This window comes from Anabrus simplex, chromosome 1 (genome assembly GCF_040414725.1).
Source record: "Anabrus simplex isolate iqAnaSimp1 chromosome 1, ASM4041472v1, whole genome shotgun sequence".
NCBI lineage: Eukaryota > Metazoa > Arthropoda > Insecta > Orthoptera > Tettigoniidae > Anabrus > Anabrus simplex.
The window spans coordinates 865,658,634-865,686,560 of NC_090265.1; the positions used below are offsets into that span (position 1 = coordinate 865,658,634).

Genomic DNA, 27,927 nt, shown 5'->3' on the forward strand with positions numbered 1-27,927 from the left:
CAGTCTTCACATCTTCATAGCATATAAATTAAAGTAAAATTACAAAACTATTGGAAAGATCAATACCATGAGCATTGAGGCAATGATAATCAAACATCAACTTCAATACACTGCCATATGTTATATCTAAAGCCTATCCCTTCTCAGATTTATTTCTATAACATTTTTCTCATTGTTTGATGGTATCACTGTGGTACTGTAAACATATAGCTTAGTCTGTGCACTGAGGTTATAATTGTCCTAAACCTTTTTGAGGTGATGACCAATCCCTGCAGTAGCCCATGTGAGGTGATACTGTAGTTTAGCATTTGTTGAGAGGTAGCTACCAAGATTAAGAAAGTATTCAATATTGTGCAGGATCTCACCATTCACCATGATAGAAAGAGCTACCTTGTTTGATATGTTCAGTTTCATAAAGAACTTACATTTTGTTCATGTTAAATTCTAACCCAATTCTAAAATACTGTATGCTTTGTTAAATGTATTCAGAATTGTTTGTATTGGGTTGAACAACATTATTGTTTGCATATTAGAGTTTGGTAACTAAGGCCAAGGACACTGTGGTCTTTGCTTGCAATCTCCTAAGATTAAATGACGACCATAAAATCTATACATTATTTCCATGCCTAGAGGAAGCCTTCCCTCAAGAAGTGTTGGAGTAGTCCCCACAAATATAGAAAACGAAGCTGGAATAATTTTACATCCATACTTGACACCCATTTTGATCTGGAAGGGATTTATAGGTCAGTTGCTGCCGAGAACGTAAGCACTTATGTTGTGTAACAGGTCAAAATATTTTGATATTGATGGACACCCAATTAAAGCTACAACCCTCCAAAGTGCTTCGTAGTTTAAGCAGGCAAAACATTTGCAAAATCTAGAAGTATCATGTAAAGAGGCTGATTCGTTAGTACTTCAGTTGGGTCTAAAACTGCACTGGGTTTCTGTTAGGGTCTATTCCACGAGTGGCAGCAGACAGTTAGATAATTCTTGCTCAAACCAATCCTTAAAATTATTTTAACCACATGAAACAGGTCCAAAACAAATAAAGCCACCAAGACATCCAAAAATAGCTAGGGGCCCTATGGTCACATAAACCATGATTCAAGTTGAGAACCATTGGGGAATCACCCCTGTAGTTGCCTCTTACAACAGGCAGGGGATCCTCACCCACAGAACAAGATAAAGGGGAAACTGGTACAATTCACTAGAAGAAAAAGAAGAAATCACCTGGTGTCCTGTGATAGCTACATACATCTCATAAGATGTGAGCCCTTAAGGTGAAGGAAGTAGAGAACAAACTATAATTGCTATAATATTATTATTGGTTTTCAGCATGCTGATAATGTAGGCTATAATTTTTTAATATATAACCATTGTAAGAAATCATGATCATGTTTTAGGGTCAATGATTTTTCTCTCCTTTTAAATTACTGATATATAAACAATGATTGTACTGTATATATAATTTCAAAGCCAATGTCAACTGACAAACTTTGATGTTCTTCTGGGATGTTGACATATTAAGTGTATGAATGTTTCAACTACTCTGAGGCAACCCTTGTACAAATGAGATGACATGCTGTTATAAAAATATGACGAGACTACTGCAGAGTAGTTGAAATGTTGACATGCTTGATATGTCAACATGGCCTATTATCTGGGAAGAACATCAAAGCATATCAATGCTTGTTTATCTTTACTGCTTGCTGTGCTCTTTGTTCCTTAGGCAGCAGTTGCAAGAAGGGGTAGATCAACCTATAGAAGTTGAGAAAACCCTCCTGGATGAACAACTTATTACAAGTGCTCAGCAGCTGGAGAAGTTGCTTTTGGATGGACAGGAATTGGTATGACTCTAACAGTCAAAACTTTATCAGATTTCTACCTAGATTCTATGAAATTATTGTTTTTTCTCAACACTTTTTACTTAACACTTCTGTACCAAATACTACAGTATACAATGATGAGCAAAAAAAAAAAAAAAAAGTAACACATTTTTTGGAGAAATGCAAATTTATTCTAGAATGGTAGGTACTTGGATTGCAAAATATCTTTGGAAATTCTTGAGACATCTCTTAGTACATCTTATTATACCCTTATTTAAATCAAAACCACAATTTTAACCAAGAAAAGGACATGTTAAACAGGAGTCAGACAAACAGTTCCTTTGCCAGCATTCAAACTACCCTCCTACAATGCCATTTTAACACATCCCTGACCACTAATAATGTGCACAACTACTTGAAAATGGCTCTGGACACTCAAGAAGAGATATTAACACCATCTGAAGCAATTTGCATCCTATTGTACATGCTGGCAGTAATGTGGCAAGATCATTTTATGGTATAGCATCCTATTCTTGAAGAAGAATTGTCTGGAGCTTGTCCAAAGTATGAAAATTTTGTTGACGGACTCGACACCCAAGCTGATCCCACTCATGCTCGATGGTGTTTAGCTCAGGGCTTCGTGCTGGCCAATCCAAAGTGACGATACCTGTCTCCCTTTGGAATGTTGATATACACCGAGCAGTATGAGGACAGGCATTGTTTTATATATATATATGGGCAGTAAAAGCAAAACTCGTCCTCAGTGTAGAAATATAGGGAGCAGAAAAGATGACATATTCAAAAAGAATCTCTTCTATTACTGGTGTGCATTTAGTGCCCTGTTTTTTTATGAATATCAGCTCAGTCCAGGCATGAGAAGTGATGTCCTCCCATACTATAATGGAACCTCCTTTGTAGAATGTTCTTGCTGAGAAGGTACAGGTGGTATAATGCTCTCCAGGTGTGCTCCACACACTTCCCTTTCCATCTGCAGAGCTGAGGTTGAACCTGGATTTATCTGTGAAGAGGACATTGCTCCATAGCTCCTGTGTCCAATTCTGTAGTTTTCAAGAAAACTGAAGATGGATACTGGTGTGTCGACTGGGGACCTGTAAGAGGTCTTCTTGAACACAGATCTTCCTCTCTTCATATTCTTCTCACTGTCCTCTCATTAATATTGACATTGCACACCTCCTCTAGATGCCTTCTAGCCTGTACACTGTAACGTGGCGATCTCTTAACCCTTTCAGACCTGAAAGAAAACTGGCGGTGTGAATTTTTGTTTGTACGTCAGAAACTGACTAAAATGCTCTTAAATACATATATTTTTAGTTTATTCTACAAAATAAAAATTAACATCTGAGAAAAAGCACCCACACAATTGTGCGTGTCAGGACTACTTGCGTGTCACTACTTACAAAAAAAAAATTTACCTCAATGCATCTGAGTATACATATGTACATGATCAAATGTTCTATTTTACAGTGGGGAATAATTTAAAACAATTAAATCTTCGTTCAAACACAAGTAAATATTACAATTTCTACACTGAGGACAAGTTTTGCTTTTACTGCCCTTTTGGCAGCAGCACTGTGTCATCGGATCTGAAAGAAAACTGGAGGTGTGAATTCTCGTTTGTACGTCAAAAACTTACTAAAATGCTCTCAAATAGATGTTTTTACAGTTTATTTTACAAAATGAGAACTTTCAGCTAAAAAACAAAATCCACAAAATTGTGTGTGTCAGGACTTAATTCACTACTTACAAAAAATAAAAAATTCAGGTCAGTACATGTGAATATACACATGTACATGATCAAATGTTCTATTTTACAGTGTGAAACAATGTATCTTAAACAATTAAAATCATATACATTACATTTCTCACGTAGAGTAAGAGTTCTGCTTTCACAGTCCTTTTGGTGGCAGCACCCAGCACTCTTGCATGCATTGCCTGTAGGGAAACCTAGCCTGCACACTTGTGCGTATCAACATTCAAAACCTCATGGTATTACATACGATGTTGTAAGTTCACAATTTACGTTCGCTAAACAGTTTACACACTTCATTATATTGATTATATTCTGATATTCAGTATAGCTTCTAGATTAATATGAATGCAATAAATAAATACTTATTTGAGGCATTACTGCTTTCCGCCATCTTGCCGATGAACTGTATTTTAAAACTCTTCTTCTTGCCCCCTAAGCGCTAAATAAAAACAACTGAAGTGCTCGTATATGCTACGTGTCCCCCACAAGCACTGTAGCACCAAAAAAACATCAAATAAGCTCAGACATAAATAAAATACGAACCCGCACAATTGTGCATACACGGTCTGAAAGGGTTATCACATCTAGAGTAATAAATTGGTCATGTCTGGTTGATGTAGACCTTGGACAACCTGAATCAGGCTATCTACGAAAGGTGTTATGTTACATGTAATAAATTTCATGTTTGGTCCGTATTGAATGGTTATATATTAAGTTAAAACAAATAAAATTTATTATATGGTCAACCTTTTCAATACATTATATTCATAAGAATGCTGTCTGGCTCCATGGCTAAATGGTTAGCGTGCTGGCCTTTGGTCACAGGGGTCCCGGGTTTGATTCCCGGCAGGGTCGGGAATTTTAACCATGATTGGTTAATTTCGCTGGCACGGGAGCTGGGTGTATGTGTCGTCTTCATCATCATTTCATCCTCACCATGACTCGCAGGTCACCTACGGGTGTCAAATTAAAAGACCTGTATCTGGTGAGCCGAATTGTCCTTGGACACTCCCAGCACTAAAAGCCATACGCCATTTCATTTCATAAGAATGCTTAAGATTTATACATTACAATCAGTTGGAAAAAGTTTCGCCCTTATTGTGGGCATTCTCAGCCAAATCCTTTCCCCCAAAATCACAGTTCGCCGGGATCCCGATATTCTCATAATAAACAACAAAAATCGACAATTTAGAACATAATACTTTGAACTAACATTACACTAGCATACTAACACTTCTTATTAGGAGCTTAAAGATCAAGATTTTGAGACCATTGTTGTTTACATGCATAAATTATGTCACAAGACAACTAAGTATACTATTAATATTGAGACGTATTTGAATATGAATCCAGTGTGTATACGGCTCAAATTTTTTTTTCAAATATGCAAGGTATTAATGTTTTTTACTACAAACAGAACATATTCCTAGGAAACAAATTGTGCCATGAGTTAAGATATTTTAAAAGGGTTTATCCAAACCCAACCTTCTCATACTATTGATTAGATGTCAGACAACTAGTATTTTAGATAACTCTAAATTCTGCATTTTCCTGTGATTATACAGTACATAAGTGCCCTTACATGTTTTTTTTTTTTTTTTTTTTTTTTGTGTACCCAAGTGTTTAGTTTTTCTTATTTAAGAACATTGTCTTAAAAAGACAGAACAGTACCTAACTATAAGAAATTTTTTTAACAAGTGTCAAAAGGCATTTAACGAACTTTTAAGACTGTTTCAGGAGTATCACTTAATTTTAGTGATTTGGTTTGACTGTTAGTATAGTTTTGACTAAAATTTATTTGTTAACATATAATATTCTTACAATCAAATGTTAAGATAAATTATTGTGAGAATATTGGGATCCTGACGATCTGTGATTTTGGAGAAAAGGATTTGGCTAAGGATGCCCACAATAAGGGCGAAACATGTCCCAGTTGATTGTAATCTATAAATCTTAAGCATTCTTATGAATGTAATGTATTGAAAAGGTTGACCATATAATAAACTTGATTTGTTTTAACTTAGTATAGCTGTTATGTTCTCGATAACATCTTATGGCTTGTTGCACACTTTGGGGTGATGTTCCCAGCACGTTTGCAACATCACAGAAGCTGCATCCATCATCGATTACTGCTCTTACAGCATCTTCCAGACTCAAAGTCATATCAGAAGTGACCTTCATTCTCAGAACCTCATGAAACACAAATGGAAACTTCATGGAATGTGAACAAAGACCGTCAGACACAAGCTCAGCAATAGGAAACAGTGGGGGACATTGAAATAATGTAGAGCTCCTTCATAGGAATTGGCACTAAAAGGACACTGTGTACAACTTCCATTCTTTCTTTGTCTTTGTTTTGTAAACATTTGGACTTAAGGTGGTTCTTGTTGAGGTCAGGGATGTCTTCTGGCAAAATGAAGTATGAAGAATCATTCTGTACCCAAGGGCTCTTTCCAGAGCCCCATGACAAGGAATCTTGGGCATAGCTTAAAAGTCTGCCAACTAAACATTGAATACGATAACTGCGAAATATAGTCTTCAATGGCAGTTTGTAAAAATATCTTTTAGAATGACGACTTTACAAAATGACCTCCTGTTCTGGAAAATGGAGTTTTAAAGGTCTCTGTGAAGATTAATATTCTTGTATCAGTCAATGAACTTCCCAATGACAGTGATGTATTTGTTTGCACTACTCTCAAATTGTTAAGATAAGAAGAAAAATATATACAAAAGGCAGCTATGAAGTAGGATAGGATACTCAAAGGATAAACGTCATGACAGAATCATAATTGCTCAAGAAAGCACCTGGGAGCAATATACATTCACTGACTGACAGAGCAAATGCAACACCAAGAAGGAGTGGTCAGAACTTTATGCCAATTGCAGGGTAGACTGACGTCACTGAGGTATGCTCATGATGTGAAATGCGCCGCTGTGCTGCGCACGTAGCGAACGATAAATGGGACACGGCGTTGGCGAATGGCCCACTTCGTACCGTGATTTCTCAGCCGACAGTCATTGTAGAACGTGTTGTCGTGTGCCACAGGACACGTGTATAGCTAAGAATGCCAGGCCGCCGTCAACGGAGGCATTTCCAGCAGACAGACGACTTTACGAGGGGTATGGTGATCGGGCTGAGAAGGGCAGGTTGGTCGTTTCATCAAATCGCAGCCGATACCCATAGGGATGTGTCCACGGTGCAGCGCCTGTGGCGAAGATGGTTGGCGCAGGGACATGTGGCACGTGCGAGGGGTCCAGGCGCAACCCGAGTGACGTCAGCACGCGAGGATCGGCGCATCCGCCGCCAAGCGGTGGCAGCCCCGCACGCCACGTCAACCGCCATTCTTCAGCATGTGCAAGACACCCTGGCTGTTCCAATATCGACCAGAACAATTTCCCGTCGATTGGTTGAAGGAGGCCTGCACTCCCAGCGTCCGCTCAGAAGACTACCATTGACTCCACAGCATAGACGTGCACGCCTGGCATGGTGCCGGGCTAGAGCGACTTGGATGAGGGAATGGCGGAACGTCGTGTTCTCTGATGAGTCACGCTTCTGTTCTGTCAGTGATAGTCACCGCAGACGAGTGTGGCGTCGGCGTGGAGAAAGGTCAAATCCGGCAGTAACTGTGGAGCGCCCTACCGCTAGACAACGCGGCATCATGGTTTGGGGCGCTATTGCGTATGATTCCGCATCACCTCTAGTGCGTATTCAAGGCACGTTAAATGCCCACCGCTACGTGCAGCATGTGCTGCGGCCGGTGGCACTCCCGTACCTTCAGGGGCTGCCCAATGCTCTGTTTCAGCAGGATAATGCCCGCCCACACACTGCTTGCATCTCCCACCAGGCTCTACGAGGTGTACAGATGCTTCCGTGGCCAGCGTACTCTCCGGATCTCTCACCAATCGAACACGTGTGGGATCTCATTGGACGCCGTTTGCAAACTCTGCCCCAGCCTCGTACGGACGACCAACTGTGGCAAATGGTTGACAGAGAATGGAGAACCATCCCTCAGGACACCATCCGCACTCTTATTGACTCTGTACCTCGACGTGTTTCTGCGTGCATCGCCGCTCGCGGTGGTCCTACATCCTACTGAGTCGATGCCGTGCGCATTGTGTAACCTGCATATCGGTTTGAAATAAACATCAATTATTCGTCCGTGCCGTCTCTGTTTTTTCCCCAACTTTCATCCCTTTCGAACCACTCCTCCTTGGTGTTGCATTGTCACTGTCAGTCAGTGTATATAAAACAGAACTGCCTGCTGTCATTTCTTGATGAATACAATACTTTTGCATCCATCTCATGGCACAGGCCAGAGCAAAATGTATTTTCCACCCAAGTCCCAGCCTCATCCATGGCTGTGACAATATGGAAGTTGCTGGGGTATGGATGGTGCTGAGTAAAGACATTCAGAGCACAAACAGTGCATGTAAGTGTTATGAAAGGCAGGGCTGGATTAAGGGGGGACTAAAGGGACTGCAATCCGGACCCCGTGTGCCAAGTGGCCCCGGCCCTTGGCCGAACCTAAAATTGTATAAAAAGGCCTGCTGCTCCACCTCCGTGCATGTATATGAATATTTACGCTCGCAATATATCGAACACGCACTCTTCCTTCCTTCTTATCAGTTGTCCGCGTTAGTATTTCATCACTGCTAGAATCATTTACCGTCCGGAGACACGAATCCTCACTAGTTATGCACTGTAATTATTGTAAAGGTTATCGTTGATGAAAATTTAAATCTGGCAGCTTGCGAATACGGGCGGAGGGGGGAAGGGGGCAAGGGATCTGGGAAGTGAGCGGGTGGGGACAGGGGAAGCACGGTGGAATGCGCATGCTATACTACATCTTTGCATCAGGAAGAGAACTTCCAGTTCACCTCTGATTATTGAACCATTCGTAAGTTACAACTGTAATGTTCTTGTAAAATGGATAGAAAATATCCTAGTGGTGCCAAAAAACGTAAGTTCGTTTTGTATGTCGATTTGATAGTGGTGATGAGACAAATGTAAAATATGTTTTGGCATTATGAAATATTAACATGAAAAATAGAGAAAAATTGTAGTCTATTTCGACACTTCCCTATTCATCAATTTAAGTGGAAGTAGTTCTATAACAACTTCAGTATGCTAATCTTATGTGATGTTACGAAGAAGGGGCCCCACATTTTTAAATAGCCCAGGGCCCCAAACACCTTAATCTGGCACTGATGAAAGGTGTTGCTCATAGGGTTAGTCATGCTGCAGTAGCACTTTCTGGCCCAGTGAGGAAAGCAATGGCAAACTACCACACTCCTCATCTTGCCTAGTACGCCTTATTTTGGTGCTGCCATTGGTTTTTGTGGTTTTCCTCTAACTGCATAGCCTTTGGTGGTACCATTTTAGGATCCAACCAGCCTCTGGGCTGATGACCTAACAGAGAAACATAAAGCAGAAGGCACACATGGATAGAGTAAGCAAAAAGAAATAAAGAAAGAAACCATGGGCCCAAAGGTTTTAGCTGCAGCCTTTGTCAGTGGCAGATAATATAAGAATGGTAGTAATAATAATAATCATGGAGTGTAATGGACATTTTTCCACTTTTCTAAAATCCATCTACTTCTGTCAAGTTTGAATCCACAATCTTGGGATCCAAAGACCCACACTCTGCCATTAATCCCCATTTTCCCACCGTGTTGCCCTTCTTCTTCTTCTTCTTCTTCTTCTTCTTCTTCTTCTTCTTCTTCTTCTTCTTCTTCTTCTTCTTCTTCGTCTTCTTCTTCTTCTTCTTCTTCTTCTTCTTCTTCTTCTTCTTCTTAATATGCCATCTTCTAGCAAAGGTTGGCGGTCAGCATGGCGATCTTGAATTTTGATGCAGCAACAATCAATCAATCAATCAATACCTATCTGCATTTAGGGCAGTCGCCCAGGTGGCAGATTCCCTATTTGTTGTTTTCCTAGTCTTTTCCTAAATGATTTCAAAGAAATTGGAAATTTATTGAACATCTCTCTTGGTAAGTTATTCCAATCCCTAACTCCCCTTCCTATAAATGAATATTTGCCCCAGTTTGTCCTCTTGAATTCCAACTTTATCTTCATATTGTGATCTTTCCTACTTTTATAAACGCCATTCAAACTTATTCGTCTACTAATGTCATTCCACGCCATCTCTCCGCTGACAGCACGGAACATACCACTTATGATGTAGATGTTGATTCCCATAGGGAACCTAAAATATTTGTCCTGAATGAGTAAATTTATAATACCAATATAATGGTCCGTTATTGGACATTATAAATTTTCCAGCTAACTCATTCTTGATTGCCTGCGTTTCGCCCTCGTGTGCTAAGTTAGGCTCGTCAGTTGGGACTTAGCACACCACCCAAGACGCAAGGCTAGTGCATACCGTGGAGGCCACTGCATAGGCTATTTGAAGCCACCAGCAGTGCCAATGCACTATGAGAGCTATGTCTCATTTCCAAAAATAGATGCCTGCCTGGCCATCAAATGATGTAGATGTTGATTCCCATAGGGAACCTAAAATATTTGTCCTGAATGAGTAAATTTATAATACCAATATAATGGTCCGTTATTGGACATTATAAATTTTCCAGCTAACTCATTCTTGATTGCCTGCGTTTCGCCCTCGTGTGCTAAGTTAGGCTCGTCAGTTGGGACTTAGCACACCACCCAAGACGCAAGGCTAGTGCATACCGTGGAGGCCACTGCATAGGCTATTTGAAGCCACCAGCAGTGCCAATGCACTATGAGAGCTATGTCTCATTTCCAAAAATAGATGCCTGCCTGGCACACGAGGGCGAAACGCAGGCAATCAAGAATGAGTTAGCTGGAAAATTTATAATGTCCAATAACGGACCATTATATTGGTATTATAAATTTACTCATTCAGGACAAATATTTTAGGTTCCCTATGGGAATCAACATCTACATCATTTGATGGCCAGGCAGGCATCTATTTTTGGAAATGAGACATAGCTCTCATAGTGCATTGGCACTGCTGGTGGCTTCAAATAGCCTATGCAGTGGCCTCCACGGTATGCACTAGCCTTGCGTCTTGGGTGGTGTGCTAAGTCCCAACTGACGAGCCTAACTTAGCACACGAGGGCGAAACGCAGGCAATCAAGAATGAGTTAGCTGGAAAATTTATAATGTCCAATAACGGACCATTATATTGGTATTATAAATTTACTCATTCAGGACAAATATTTTAGGTTCCCTATGGGAATCAACATCTACATCATTTGATGGCCAGGCAGGCATCTATTTTTGGAAATGAGACATAGCTCTCATAGTGCATTGGCACTGCTGGTGGCTTCAAATAGCCTATGCAGTGGCCTCCACGGTATGCACTAGCCTTGCGTCTTGGGTGGTGTGCTAAGTCCCAACTGACGAGCCTAACTTAGCACACGAGGGCGAAACGCAGGCAATCAAGAATGAGTTAGCTGGAAAATTTATAATGTCCAATAACGGACCATTATATTGGTATTACATACCACTTAGTCGAGCAGCTCTTCTTCTTTCTCTCAATTCTTCCCAACCCAAACATTGCAACATTTTTGTAACGCTACTCTTTTGTCGGAAATCACCCAGAACAAATCTAGCTGCTTTTCTTTGGATTTTTTCCAGTTCTTGAATCAGGTAATCCTGGTGAGGGTCCCATACACTGGAACCATACTCTAGTTGGGGTCTTACCAGAGACTTACATGCCCTCTCCTTTACATCCTTACTACAACCCCTAAACACCCTCATAACCATGTGCAGAGATCTGTACCCTTCATTTACAATCCCATTTATGTGATTACCCCAATGAAGATCTTTCCTTATATTAACACCTAGATACTTACAATGATTCCCAAAAGGAACTTTCACCCCATCAACGCAGTAATTAAAACTGAGAGGACTTTTCCTACTTGTGAAACTCACAACCTTGCCGGGCTAAGTGGCTCAGACGGTTAAGGCGCTGGCCTTCTAACCCCAACTTGGCAGGTTCGATCTTGGCTCAGTCCGGTGGTATTTGAAGGTGCTCAAATACGACAGCCCCGTGTCGGTAGATTTACTGGCACGTAAAAGAACTCCTGCGGGACTAAATTCCGGCACCTCGGCGTCTCCGAAGACCTTAAAGAGTAGTTAGTGGGACGTAAAGCAAATAACATTATTATTATTATTAAACTCACAACCTGACTTTTAACCCCGTTTATCAACATACCATTGCCTGCTGTCCATCTCACAACATTTTCAAGGTCACGTTGCAGTTGCTCACAATCTTGTAACTTATTTATCACTCTATAGAGAATAACATCATCCGCAAAAAGCCTTACCTCCGATTCCACTCCTTTACTCATATCATTTATATATATAAGAAAACATAAAGGTCCGATAATACTGCCTTGAGGAATTCCCCTCTTAATTATTACAGGGTCAGATAAAGCTTCACCTACTCTAATTCTCTGAGATCTATTTTCTAGAAATATAGCAACCCATTCAGCAACACATATAGCAACACCAAACAGAGACATTGTGTCCAGCCCATACCAGTCTATGAAGTTCTTCATCCATAGAGTTTGTTGTCTACCAGGACTCCTACGTCCTTCTATTCTTCCTTGCATAACAAGCTGCAGGATTCTGTAATTATCATTCCACATTATATGGCCGAAGTATTCCAGCTTCTGCCTTTTAATGGTCAGCACCGGGCGAGTTGGCCGTGCGCGTAGAGGCGCGCGGCTGTGAGCTTGCATCCGGGAGATGGGTTTGAATCCCACTATCGGCAGCCCTGAAAATGGTTTTCCGTGGTTTCCCATTTTCACACCAGGCAAATGCTGGGGCTGTACCTTAATTAAGGCCACGGCCGCTTCCTTCCAACTCTTAGGCCTTTCCTATCCCATCGTCGCCATAAGACCTATCTGTGTCGGTGCGACGTAAAGCCCCTAGCAAAAAAAAAAATTAATGGTCAGCATGACTTCAGTCTTCTTTCCAAGTCGATCCAGCACCTCAGAATTCCGGATTCTGTCTGTCCACGAAATGCGAAGCATCCGTCTGTACACCCACATTTTGAATGCTTCCAGTCTTCTGCAGAGGGCTTGAGTAAGTGTCCAGCCTTCCATTCCATAAAGTAATGTGGGAAAGATGTAGGCACGGACCGGACGGAGCCTTAGATTTAGTTGTAGGTTGCGGTTGTTGAGCAGTTTCTTCATCTGCATGAAGATGCTTCTCACATGTTCAATGCAGACCCATATTTCTTGGCTGTAGTCCCATTTCTGGTTGAGGTAACATCCTAGATACTGGTATTGGTGAACTCTAGCGATGGGTTCATTGTCAAGAGTGAGCTGTACGTGGACGTCTTGCCGTTTGCTGACGACCATGACCTGGGTTTTTATTAATGTTTATCTTCAGTCCTCTGTTGTTACAAGCAACATTCACTTTGTCTAGCAATACTTGAAGGTCTTTTGCGTTGTCTGCTAGCAATACCGTGTCATCAGCATAACAGAGGTTGTTTAGTTGTTCCCTATTGATAATGATGCCTATGGTAGACAGTTCTTCCAGAGCTTCTGCAAGAATAGCCTCTGAGTAAATGTTGAACAGTAGAGACGATAATACCCAGCCTTGTCGATCACCACGGCGGATGTCTATTTCTTCTGACAGGTTTTCCTCAATCTTGACCCCAGTACAAGTTGGCAATAACCAAATATCTCGGTCGTCAAGTCCAATGTTCTGCAGAACTTCCATCTACTTCCTATGCTGGACTTTGTGTCAAATGCCTTTTTGTAGTCTATGAAACATGCATAGACATCCTTGTTCATTTCCAAGCAACGCTGGACAAGTACTTGAATACAGAAAAATGCATCTCCATTTCCAAGACCGTTCCTGAATCCGAACTGTGTTTCAGTTATCACTTCTTCACCTTTAGCACGGATTCTACAATGAATGATCTTTAAGAATATCTTTAGGATATGACTCATCAGACTGATGGTTCTATGCTCTTTGCATCGTCTGGCATTTGCCTTTTGGGGGAGAGTGATAAAAGTGGACCTAAGCCAGTCTTCTGGGATTATTCCAGTTGAGTAGATTTTGTTGAATAGCTCTGTCAGATTACTGCTGATGTCTATCCTCGCAAGTCTCATGGTCTTACGAACTGTCTTGGAGCGCAGTTGGATGCTTGCTACCACAGGGTTATGGTCTGATCCGATGTCTGCTCCAGGGTAGGTTTTAACCGATTTGAAACTGTTGCAAAAGCGCTGGTTCACCAGAATGAAATCAGTCTGGTTTCGGACGATGTGTTCTGCAATATCTTGAGGTGACTTCCAGGTGTAGAGTCACCTGGCTGGTAGTTTGAACCAAGTATTAAGCACGAAAGGATGTTCTTCCTGGCTGAACTGCACTAGCCGACTGTCCCCCTCGTTTCTAAAGCCCATACCAAATGGTCCGACCGTGGTACTGACTCTGCCTTTTCTGACCTTCGTATTGAAGTCTCCGAGAATGATGTTCATCTCATATTTTTTTGTGATGTCCAACACACTTTTGACCTGACTGTAGAATTCCTCCACCTCAACATTGTCTTTGTCAGCTGGGGGTGCGTACACTTATATGATGTTGACATTCACTGGACTGGCCTGGAGCTACAGTAGGGATATTCTGTCTGAGTATGGTACAAAGTTTCGCACGGCACGGTTTACAGCTTGCAACATGACAACAGCCACCTCTTGATGGTGATTGGTGTCATCTCCAGCATAGTATACAGTGTACTGGCCTATAGTACACTGTCCTGAACCTGGCCAATGCATCTCGCTGATTCCCAGGCTGTCTAAGTGCATCCTCTTCATTTCGTGGATGGTATTACCAATCTTTCCTATTTCAAACATACTCTTACATTCCACGTCGCAATCTTGATAGCTGACCCGGAGATTCTAAGCGCCTTCTGACCATATAAGGTCTGCGGGGGACTGAGGGCTGTGTTCCTTGTGTTTTCAGCCATGTTGATTGTACTAGGAATAATTCATAATGCGATAGTTTTCTGTTGCCTTCTGCATCGCAGTATCAGATTCCAAAAATGAACATCAACTTGTACTCAGGTCTAGGGAAGCATCCGGCTTTAACATTATATAACTCGTCCTTTTCTCCATTCCCTTGTCTGGCCTATCTTCACCCTACCTTTACCTGACAACACCATCTAGTTGTTAACAATAATCACTACTATTCATATTCTAAACTTCAGTGACAGAGGCTGCAGCCAAAAATTTTGGACCCATACATTTCCTTTCTGTGTACTCTATCTACACTAGCCTACATGTTGAATTGCTGCTCTCCATCTGTTTTTTTATTCCTATTTGCTTTATGTCACACCGACACAGATAGGTCATATGGCGATGATGGGAGAGGAAAGGGCTAGAACTGGGAAGGAAGCGGCCGTGGCCTTAAGGTACAGCTCTGGTGTAAAAATGAGAAACCATGGAAAACCATCTTCAGGGCTGCCGACAGTGGGGTTCGAACCCACCATCTCCTGGATGTAAGCTCACAGCTGCGTGCCCCTAACTGCACGGCCAACTCGCCTGGTCCATCTGTTTTCTATATGTGTATAATGATGGACGTTGCTGAGAAGAGTACAAGGAAAAAGTAATTGGTCTAAATTACAGTTACCTAAGAAATATTTTACTGAATTACCAATTATTTTTTCAACAAGTAATCAGTAAAACTAGTAGACCCGTGCTGCTCCCCAGCATTCATTGTTAATAGGTCAGATAACTTGTCTTGCTATGCCTTTCATAGTCATATTGTTTTACCTGCCCTTTTCAGTAATTTTATGAACATATAATACCGGTATATATTAAGTGATTCATTCATAATGTAGTTTACAACATTTATTTACATACACTATTCACTGAGCTTTGACCATTCTGGTGTCTGAATCTTAAAATTTTCAAACGATCTTGCCTGAGAATACTGGTTTGCATAGGTAGACACCCACAAGGACTTCTGTTGCTTCACTGATTTCTGTTCATTGCTGTTCAACAACGGCCACAAGAATATTAATGTTTCTTCTTAGGATTGTAGTACAAGTCCAGAGGACAGGAAGGAAAGTAGGCCTCCCTAAAACAATGTACAGGATACAGTAGGTGTAAAAGAGGGTGCGAAAGAAAGGGGGAAATTGTAGAAGACAGGTGGTCAAATGTTCTAAGGGGAAGGAGATTGCAGGCTAAGGGCTTTATTCGGGATCAGAATTCAGGGCAAGTGTCTGTGAGAAATCGGTACGAGTCACTCCAGGTAGAACAACAGAGGGAAGATGAACAGGGAACTGTTGCTGAGAAGTGTGGGAGTAGGAGGAAAGGAAAAGGTAGGAAAGAGAAATGTAGAACATAGGATAGGAAAAGACAGGTGAAACAGGGTCATGGGAGGGAGAAAAGGGAGGCAAGAGTAGCTTCTGAAGCAGTGAGGGAAGATAGGGCCGACCAGGAGGGGAGGGGATCAAATGAGGTAGGTAGGGTTAAGACTCTCATCATGGGGGATTCCATTGTTTGACATGTGGGGAAACTGTGTGGAAGAAAGGGAACCAGGGTAGAGTGTTATCCAGGAATTAGGTTAAGGCAGATGTTGAGGAAAGTAGAAGAGAAGGAAGAGGGAAAGGAGAAGTTGGTAGTGTTTCACGTTGGTATCAACAACGTAAGGCTAGCAGGTATAAATACCAACATAGTTGGGGATGTGTGGGATCTGGTAAATGCAGCAAGGGTGAAGTTTAAGGAAGTAGAGATTGTTATCAGTGGAATACTGTGTAGGAGGGATACTGACTGGAAGGTGATTGGGGATTTAAATGGGACTATGAAGTGGGTATGTGGGAAACTGGGAGTGAGATTTCTGGATCCTAATGGGTGGGTAGGAGAGGGATTTGCACTTAGATGGCCTTCAGTTAAACCGCAGAATTGTTATAGGGAGGTGCATTCAGGGAAACGGGGCAGTCTAGGGAGCGGTGATAAGCGTAATGGGATCTGGAAGTCAACTAGGGATGACATAAAAATATTAGTGTCGAACTGTAGAAGTATTGTAAAGAAAGGAGTAGAATTAAGTAATTTAATAGATATATACTTACCAGATATTGTAATAGGAGTTGAATCACAGCTGAGAAATGATATAATGGATGCATAAATATTCTCACGGAATTGGAGTGTGTATCGTAGAGATAGGATAGGAATGGTAGGAGGGGGAGTATTCATTCTGGTGAAAGAAGAATTTGCAAGCTACAAAAAAGTTAAAGATGACAAACATGAAATTCTAGGTGTAAGGCTCATCTCTAAAAGTAATAGGCAGCTTGATGTCCTTGGAGTATACAGACCGGGAAAGGGTAGAGCTGATGCTGATTAAGAATTATTTGATGAGATAATCAGCTATGTGGGAAATGATATGGAAAGGAACGTGATTGTAGTGGGTGATCTCAATTTACCAAATGTCAATTGGGACGGTAATGCGAACAACAGCAAGCAAAACCAACAAATGGCAAATAAGTTAATATGGGAAAGGCAGCTGATTCAGAAAGTGATGGAACCAACTAGATTAAAGAATATTCTGGACTAGCTGATGTACCCGTGCTTCGCTACGGAATTCTACATTGTTAAGTTATACAGAATTCTATGTTAGGTAGTGTACACCTTGTGAGCAAGACGGTATTATATCACGTAGCTCTTAACGTTACCCTAGAAACATGATGGGGAAGTCACCAAACTTGTTTTCTCATATGAAGACTGGATTAGGGAATTTTTATTGTAATGGTAGGCCCTTTTGCCTACCATCAGTCACAATCAGATTGGGGAGTTTTCATGACAGCAGACACTCACTCTCCGCCTGTTTTTTTACATCCACAGAAAGACTGTCTTAGTGTTTTCCCAAGTGAAATGAACATATGTCATTACAATGACGTCAGTAGGAATGGCGCGATTAAAAGCAATAACTTATGAAATACTCGATCAAATTAAAAACCACGCATTTTCTCACTTTTAACGAACGATACTACGCTGCCCATCTAACAGTCCAACGTTCCAGAGCTGGAATAACCAAGCCGCAGACAGCCGTAATCCATTAACACACTTCGCCTTTTTTCAGCGGGGTGGGGGTTGTCGAATAGTGGAGAGTTCCAGGGAAAATCTATGCCCTTTTACTAATCTGTTTCCTAGGAGTACCCGATGAGTCGGAAAATCTCAATTCACTACACTGGCGGCGAAAAAATCTGACTTGGAGGCAAATTTTTCCTCCAAGCCAGAGGAGAAAACCCCTCTTCGCTGCTAATTTGGAATAAAATGAATGTAGAATTTAATAAAAGTGAAGAGGAAGACGCTTTTTAAGAAACGGCTCTTTTCAGGGTTGAATTTTGAATTATTTAGTGAATTGTGGTACTATAATTTGGAATAGGCCTAAATTGTAATTCTAGACCAGGTCATACTCTGTAAAATGTGCATGCTGCTCATTCAAAACAGCGCGTCAGAGTAGGGAATGAATGCTGGAATACTATGGTGAACCAGTGTGTTACGTACTAGCAGTATCAGACAATGTATGAACCAGAGGAATGGCATGCTAAAGAAAAATGTTCTCTAACTCCCTAGCTATTTCCCACCAATATTCAGTCAGGTTGTATACTCGGTACACAACAGTAATCCCATCTATCGGAGATAAGGGCACCATAAGAGGCAAAGAACATCACAACAAACAATGGCCAATGTAATGTTATTGTTGATCAATGTTATGCTCTTTCGATATTGTAGGCCTTCACATTTAGTTTTCTTCCAACTCTGAAATACTACTTTTATCATAGTCGGTACTGTAAAACTGAATAAAACATAAATGATTGGAAATTGTATTCTCTATAACTTTTGTTATGTAGTACTTTCCTATAGGGTCAGTAACATAGGTATTTAAAAATTAAATTTTAGGCACCTACCCCTAAACTACCATTTCATCCAGAGTCAGTAAAATTGTTTATAGCTTAGACTATAGTTTCTTCTTCCCCGACTCTATATACCGATTTTCATTGAATTTTGTTCACCCATTTTCTCATGGCTCGCCGCTGACGTGGACTTAGCAACAAAATCGAAATTCAGGAATATCTATGTTATCATAGCCGGTACGGTAAAAATGTATAAGACATAAATGATCGGAAATATAATTCTATGTAACTTCAGTTATGTAGTAATTATCGATAGGACCACTAATAATATAAATATTTGAGATCTGAATTTTAAGCTTTCTCCTAAACTACCATTTCACTCAGTGTGAATAAAATGATTTATAGCCTAGATTGTAGTGGCCCATCCCCCGACTCTACATACCGATTTTCATGAAATTCTCTTCAGCCGTTTTCTCGTGATGTGTGTACATACATACAGACAGATAGACAGAAATTACAGAAAAGTAAAAGGTGCATTTCCTTGTTACTGTGGACATGACTGCACAGAAATACCATTCTTTCCAAATTCTGAGCAATGTACAGACAAAACTCTTATTTTATATAGATGTGGTGCTGGCAGAACCAGATGAGCTCTATAGAGAAACCGAAGTAGTAGATGGTATTAGTGTTCACTAAGCTGTTTTTGTCGTACTTAAAAATAAATGTGATAGAAAGGAATGTATTAAAATTAGGACTGTTAGGCAGAACCACATGACTACTAACACGGAATGAGGGAGTTTAAAAAAAGTAAGTGTGATCGGTGGAAAACGGTAAATAAAAATGTAAACAGACTCTGGGATGGGTTTAAAGCAATTGTTGAGGAATGTGAAAACATGTTTGTGCCTTTAAAGTTGGTAAGGAAGATAAATATCCACTATATTATAACTGAGAAGTAAAGAGACTGAGAAGGAGGTGCAGGTTGGAAAGAAATAGAGTTAGAAGTAGTTGTGGAACTAAGGAGAAATTGAAGGAACTTACTAGGAAATTGAATCTAACAAAGAAGTCAGCTAAGGATAGCATGATGGCAAGCATAATTGGCGGTCATACAAATTTTAGTGAAAAAAGGAAGGGTATGTATAGGCACTTTAAGGCAGAAACAGATTCCAAGAAGGACATTCCAGGAATCATTAATGAACAAGGGGAGTGTGTATGCAAACATCTTCAAAAGGCAGAAGTATTCAGTCAGCAGTATGTAAAGATTGTTGGTTGTTAGGATAATGACCAGATGGAGGAGGTGACTAATACTAAAGAAGTATTAATATTTAGCTATGATAACAATGACATTTACAGTAAGATACATAAGTTAAAAACAACTAGAAAAGCAGCTGGAATTGACAAGATTTCTGGGGGTATACTAAAGACAATGGGTTGGGATATAGTACCATATCTGAAGTACTTATTTGATTCATGTTTGCATGAAGCAGCTATACCAAATGAATGGAGAGCTGCTATAGTAGCCCTGTGTATAAAGGAAAGGGTGATAGACATAAAGCTGAAAATTACAGCATTCTTTCTGATTTAGACATGTTTGCAAAATTAATAACTGGTTCGATAGAAGGCAGTTCGGGTTTAGGAAAGGTTATTCCACTGAAGCTCAACTTTAGGATTCCAACAAGATATAGCAGATATCCTGGATTCAGGAAGTCAAATGGACTGTATCACGATTGACCTTTCTAAAGCATTTGATAGGGCAGATCATGGGAGACTACTGGCAAAAATGAGTACAATTGGATTAAACAAAAGAGTGACTGAATGGGTGGTTATATTTCTAGAAAATAGAACTCAGAGAATTAGAGTAGGCAAATCTTTATCTGACCCTGTAATAATTCCTCAAGGCAGTATTACTGGACCTTTATGTTTTCTTATATATATCAATGATATGAGTAACGAAGTGGAATCATAAGATAAGGCTTTTGCAGATGATGTTATTCTGTACAGAGTCTGGCTCCATGGCTAAATGGTCAGCATTCTGGCCTTTGGTCACAGCAGTCCCAGGTTCAATTCCCGGCAGGGTCGGGAATTTTATCCACCATGGGTTAATTTCTCTGGCACGGGGGCTGGCTGTATGTACTGTCTTTATCATCGTTTCATCCTCATCATAACGTGCAGGTTGGCTACAGGAGTCAAACCGAAAGACCTGCACCTAGAAGTAAGTATAAATAACCACCTAATCGATACTTTATTAATGCCTCAGGCAAAATTGAATAAAATTAAAACTTACAGGACATGTTTCGACCACTTAGTGGTCCTCTTCAGCTGTATAAATAAAGAACTGAAAAGAAAAACATTGACAATAAGCACAAATAAAAGTTCTTTGGAGACTCCTTTGATAAAAATGGAGGTCGTCAGAATAGGTCATCTTGCCTTTTTTATCAAAGGAGTCTCCAAAGAACTTTTATTTGTGCTTATTGTCAATGTTTTTCTTTTCAGTTCTTTATTTATACAGCTGAAGAGGACCACTAAGTGGTCGAAACATGTCCTGTAAGTTTTAATTTTATTCAATTTTGCCTGAGGCATTAATAAAGTATCGATTAGGTGGTTATTTATACTTACTTCTTGATTAAACATCGATACGGTCATGAAATGGACAACTTGTAATAAGACCTGCACCTGGCGAGTTGAACATGTCCTCGGATATTCCCAGACTAAGAGCCATACGCCATTTCAGTTCATTTCTGTGTGGAGTAATAAATAAGTTACATGATATGAGCAACTGCAAAATGACCTCAGTAATGTTGTGAGATTGACAGTATAGAATGGTATGATGATAACGGGGTTAAAAGTCAGGGTGTGAGTTTCACAAGGAAAAGTCCTCTCAGTTTTAATTACTGCATTAATGGGGTGAAAGTTGCTTATAAGGAAAGATCTTCACTTGGGTAATCACATAAATATGATTGTAAATAAAGGGTACAGATCTCTGCACATAGTTATGAGAGTCTTTAGGGGTTGTAGTAAAGATGTAAAGGAGAGGGCATATAAGTCTCTGGTAAGACCCCAACTAGAGTATGCTTCCAGTGTATGAGACCCTCACTAGCGTTACTTGATTCAAGAACTGGAAAAAATCCAAAGAAAAGCAGTTCGATTTGTTGTGGGTGATTTCCAACAAAAGAGTATCGTTACTAAAATTTTGCAAAGTTTGGGCTGGGAAGACTTGGGAGAAAGGAGACGAGCTGCTCAACTAAGTGGTATGTGGCAAGTGACAAATATCATTGTGGATCCGTATTGAAGATACTATATGTAGGATGCTAATTAGTTTATAATGTCATCTATTCAATACATTAAAATTTTTAAACAATTACGAATTTATCTTTATTTCCATATGAGACATGTTTCGCCTTTCATTGAAGGCATCATCAGTCACAGTTCTCATTTTAACATCAGCAGCTGCTCTTCAATCCTGCGAAACCACATAACCACACTGCCAAGATATGTAAACTCCTTGACTTCTTGAATGTCTTCATCACTGACTCTGAATTTCTGTTTACTCTTCACATTGATATTCATTGCTTTTGTTTTCTGGGCATTTATCCTGAGGCCCACTGCTCCCTCCTCTCTCTCCAGATCCTGTATCTTTCCCTCCATATCAGTATGTTTTTTTGAGTCAGTAGGCATAAGTCATTGGCATACTCCAAAGCCTCTAATCTACCACCCAATCCCCACTGGATGCCTCTTTGCCTTCCCTCTGTAACTTTCCTCATGACGTCATCCAGAACAAGGAGAAAGATAGTTGGAGATAGGACACACTCCTGCTGCCCGTCAGAATTTATGGAGAAAGGCTCTGAAAGCTTCCCTTCATGGATTACTTTACGCGTGAAGTCATTGTAAGTCTCTTTGATGATTTTGCTGATTTTTGTTGGTACGCCGTACTTCTGTAGTATTCTCCACATGGTGTTCCTTTTCAATGAATCAAAGGCCTTCTTAAAGTCCACAAACAGAAGATATAGGCCAGAATTGTATTCATTAAACTGATCAATAATAATTCTTAGAGTGTTTATTTGGTCTATGCTTGAGCGGTTACTCCTGAAACCTGCTTGTTCATTGCGCAGTTGGTTTTCTGTCCTTGCTTTTATCCTGTTCAGGATCACCTGTGTCATTGCTTTGGTGGGAATTGAGGGCAATGTGATATCTCTACAGTTGTGACAGTTGGTCATGTCCCCTTTCTTTGGTAATTTCACAAGGAGTCCCATGGTATTCCCTGCTTGTCGTAAGAGGTGACTAAAAGGGGCCCCAGGGGCTCTGAACTTTGGAGCGTGGGTTGGCGACCATGGGGCCTTTGGCTGAGTCCTGGCATTGCTTCCACTTACTTGTGCCAGGCTCTATCCTATCCAACCTCCCTTGGTCAACTCTTTTTCTTTTCCGACCCCGGCGGTATTACATATGGAGGCCGAGGGAGTCTTTCATTTTCATGCCCTTTGTGGCCCTTGTCTTCCTTTGGCCGATATCTTCATTTTTGAAGTGTCGGATCTCTTCCATTTTTTCCGTCTGATTAGTGTTATATAGAGGATGGTTGCCTAGTTGTACTTTCTCTTAAAACAATAATCACCACCATCACCACCACGACTGGGTTCCTGTCAAAATTTCTATGGACATGGCAAACTTATGTGATGGCATTCATTTGATTGACACTTTAATTCAGGCTCATAGGCTCGTGCCCATGTCTCATCAGTGGCAGTAATATGCTACAGAAATGCATTTCATTCGTTGCGGTATCTGTGCAGGTAGATGCCAGGCAGTACATACCGGTGCCATTTCTGTATGTCGGTGAGTTGATGTGGTACCCAATGGGGCACAATTTTCCTCATGTTAAGACATTTCATCAGTATATTCCATGGCGTTTGATGGCTGAGACCAACTCTATGGATAATTCCCGGACAGTCCATCAATGGTCTATGGAAATGAGACCACTCATGAATGTCAGTCTGATCTTGAGGAATGGACGGTCGACCTGTGAAGTGCAAATCCGCAATCTCATTCCGACCTGCACGAAATGCCTTGACCCATCGTGCAACCGCCCTATACAGTAATGAATTCTTGCCATAGGTTTCACGTAATCCTTGGTAACATTCTGATGAAATTTTGCCATGGGCAACCTCGATTTTAATCCACGAACGCTGATCACCTTTTGAAAACATGCTTTAGAGTAGTGAAATCGACACTCTTCATTTCAGCGTCACACAGCAACAACCCTCCCAACTAGATGCATGTCAAATGCACACTACACATCGACAACAGCACCATCTGACTGCTCCCAATCCCATTTGTGCATGCCCAATCTCCTGCGAGTGTCTGAACTACGTTGATTCTACTTTATTTAGAGCCCTCGTATGCAAGAAGGGTCTATGAGCTTATTCCACACCACACATTTAAGCTCCATGGATACTGATGTTCCACCTGATGAAACCAATGGGGATTGTTTATGGGCCAATAGTGCGTACATGATAAATCTGGTGTATCTTGTCTTAACCTAATTGCTTCCGATTTAATGGTGCTGCACGCTCTCTTAGAAATCAGGTTTAAATCGTCCGCAACCGAATAAGCCACCTGGTCAGAATTCACATGCGCCACTCTGAAATAAATGCCATGAGTAGAACAGCAACCAGAATATTCATGCACAGTTTTCAGTGAAGCATTCAGAATAATTATACTCAACAGCATTGATGTTAGAATGAAGATTTTTGTGTGGTAAATCTCGAAACATTAGGGGAAACGTAGAGGCACTTCACACTACTCATTGTCTCTCAAAAAATTGGGATCTCAAATTTTTTTATCTTTGCTGCAATAATTGGATGCGAGGCTTACGAACCTGGGACATCAGAATGGAGAGGGTAAAGTAGGCCTTAATTCATCCTCATTAGTGTCAAACCACTCGTCACCATATTTTTTCAAAGGCAGTTTGATAATTATTTCATAGCGTAAATATTTGTTTCCCTCGCAGTGTGGGAAATGATGGGTCGATAAGCTACAAGAACACAGATAATTCCGATACACAGTTATTTAAATATTTGTCTCTCAGTTCTCCTGTTACCTCTGGAGAGCCTGTAAAGTGATGAATAAAGGGTTGGTTATCACTATTACTAACCACACCCAGCCACTATGCTTTGCTTGTACATGCGGGGCTTTAGGCGCAATTTCACGGTCACTCATATCAGATGAACTGTAACTTTCACTTAAAATCTCTTCTTTGATATTACCTTAATCACCATCACTGTACTCCGAATCACTGGAATCACTGTCTAAAACACTTTCAATGAACTCAGCAACAGCATTACTGTCACTTGCCTATACTACACCCGGAGTCATGGCTAGGAGACTGACTGACACCTGATGAAATGTTTGTTCTTTAAAAGGTTACAGTTAGGCTATAAATAATGGTACAAGTTCCTAGAAGAAGCCACATTCCTATTCTATTAATAGAAATTTGCAAATGGGAAACCCTTGCAAGTGTGATAAAAATATAAGCTAGTACATAAAACTCGGAGTGGCATGTCATTTGAGTTGAAAACATGGCCAATGCTCGCATGAACGTCAAGTCAAATGAGTCGAGTGGGTTAATACTCATGTACAAAAGTTAACACTATTCTCAAAATTGTTTCCTTGCAGCTCTTGATGGAGAGAGACACAATATGGATGGAACTTATGACAGTGGAGAATGCAAAGTACTTGCCTGACTCATGCCGCTTCCTTATGCGATTACACAGGAACTAACATGTTGATCTACAGCAACAGAAGCTAGAGCATTAATTTCACCCTCTTCTCCAGTCATTCATATGTTTCTCTTATGTTTTCTAGGCGTTGCACTTCCAGTTACACATAATTGGTTGAAGAGGTTGACGGATTATTGTTGAGATAGGTGATATCTAGGGCTCAGAAGGTCCAATGTTTCTTGTTAAAGAGCTACGAAAAGAGCTGTTTCCATTTAGTGCTCTTGACATCATGTGATACCCAGGAGATCTTTCAGATCCCTCACAACATGTTTTCTGGTGCGCAAATTATTAGTGGATTTCATCTACTGCACAGGCAGTATGTCATTCTTAACAGAGTTCGGATAGACCATGGAAGATGCAGGGATTCACTCCACAATTGGAACTTCATAATGTCACCGGAATGCGACTGTGAACTCTCCTTTGCGAGTCTGGTTCTGGCTAAACGTCGATTGATGACAATGGTATCAGTATTCTGACAGAGAACGAACAGCATTCTTCCTACATTCTCCATAATATATGTTACCACCATTAACATGTTGGCTTTTTCAGGATAGGTACATCGTACTTCTTGAACTATCACAAAGTAATTGACAAGAAAGTTGCAATGCAATTGGTATATTTTAAAGGAAACAAACATAAGTACATCATAGCCTCATAACTAAGCAGTTGAATGGAGCAAACAACTGTTGATATTTACCATTTTCCAACTACGATAGTTCATAAACTACTTGTACTAGAATCCTGAAAATAACCATACTGACATTCTAATTTATGCTAGTTTTATTTTGTTAATGTCAATAAGCACTGTTCCATTAAAAAATGTCAAACTTTCTAAAATAATGCATGTGTTGTGTTTGAGTCATCAGTCCATAGACTGGTTTGATTCAGCTCTCCATGCCACCCTATCCTGTGCTAACCTTTTCATTTCTACGTAACTATTGCATCCTACATCTGCTCTAATCTGCTTGTCATATTCATACCTTGGTCTACCCCTACCATTCTTACCACCTACTCTTCCTTCAAAAACCAACTGAACAAGTCCTGGGTGTCTTAAGATGTGTCCTATCATTCTATCTCTTCTTCTCGTCAAATTTAGCCAAATCGATCTCCTCTCACCAATTCGATTCAGTATCTCTTCATTTGTGATTCGATCTATCCATTTCACCTTCAGCATTCTTCTGTAACACCACATTTCAAAAGCTTCTATTCTCTTTCTTTCTGAGCTAGTTATCGTCCATGTTTCACTTCCGTACAATGCCATGCTCCACACGAAAGTCTTCAAAAACATCTTTCTAATTCCGATATCAATGTTTGAAGTGAGCAAATTTCTTTTCTTAAGAAAGCTCTTCCTTGCTTGTGCTAGTCTGCATTTTATGTCCTCCTTACTTCTGCCATCGTTAGTTATTTTACTACCCAAGTAACAATATTCATCTACTTCCTTTAAGACTTCATTTCCTAATCTAATATTTCCTGCATCACCTGCCTTCGTTCGACTGCACTCCATTACTTTTGTTTTGGACTTATTTATTTTCATCTTGTACTCCTTACCCAAGACTTTATCCATACCATTCAGCAACTTCTCGAGATCTTCTGCAGTCTCAGATAAAATAACAATATCATCGGCAAATCTCAAGGTTTTGATTTCCTCTCCCTGGACTGTGATTCCCTTTCCAAATTTCTCTTTGATTTCCTTTACTGCCTGTTCTATGTAAACATTGAAAAGGAGAGGGGACAAACTGCAGCCTTGTCTCACTCCTTTCTGGATTGCTGCTTCTTTTTCAAAGCCCTCGATTCTTATTACTGCAGACTGATTTTTATACAGATTGTAGATAATTCTTCGTTCTCGGTATCTGATCCCTATCATCCTCAGAATCATAAATAGCTTGGTCCAATCAACATTATCGAATGCCTTTTCTAGATCTACGAATGCCATGTACGTGGGCTTGTCCTTCTTGATTCGATCCTCTAAGATCGGACGTAAAGTCAGGATTGCTTCACGTGTTCCTACATTTCTTCTGAAGCCAAATTGATCTTCTCCCAACTCAGCTTCAACTTGTTTTTCCATTCTTCTGTAAATAATGCGTGTTAAAATTTTGCAGGCATGAGATACTAAACTAATGGTGTGGTAGTTTTCACACCTGTCAGCACCGGCTTTCTTGGGAATAGGTATAACAACATTCTTCCAAAAATCGGATGGGACTTCTCCTGTCTCATACATCTTGCACACTAAATGAAATAACCTTGCCTTGCTGGTTTCTTCTAAGGCAGTCAGTAATTCAGAGGGAATGTCATCAATTCCAGGTGCCTTGTTCCTATTGAGGTCACTCACAGCTCTGTCAAACTCTGACCTCAAAATTGGGTCTTCCATTTCATCAGCATCAACAGCCTCTTCATGTTCCAGAACCAAATTATCTACATCTTTACCTTGATACAACTGTTGGATATGCTCCTGCCATCTTTCTGCTTTGTCTTCTTTCCCTATAAGTGGCTTTCCATCTGAGCTCTTAATATTCATACACCTAGATTTCCTTTCTCCAAAGGTTTCCTTGATTTTCCTGTATGCAGCATCTACCTTTCCCAGGACCATACAGCCTTCGACACCTTTGCACTTCTCCTTCAGCCATTCTTCCTTAGCTACCTTGCACTTTCTATCCACTTGATTCTTTAATCGCCTGTATTCTTTTCTGCCCTCTTCATTTCTAGCATTA

The 27,927-nt window shown here is 40.5% G+C and overlaps 1 protein-coding gene across 1 annotated transcript in view; it reads left to right on the plus strand.

Annotated features, from left to right (window-relative positions):
* The window catches only part of LOC136857307 (dynein regulatory complex protein 1), a 256,632-nt gene that overhangs the window by 19,720 nt on the left and 208,985 nt on the right, over positions 1–27,927 (plus strand). Inside the window, exon 5 of the mRNA XM_067135886.2 lies at positions 1,730–1,847. Coding sequence (XP_066991987.2) covers positions 1,730–1,847 — 118 coding nt within the window. The remainder of the gene's footprint in view (positions 1–1,729; positions 1,848–27,927) is intronic.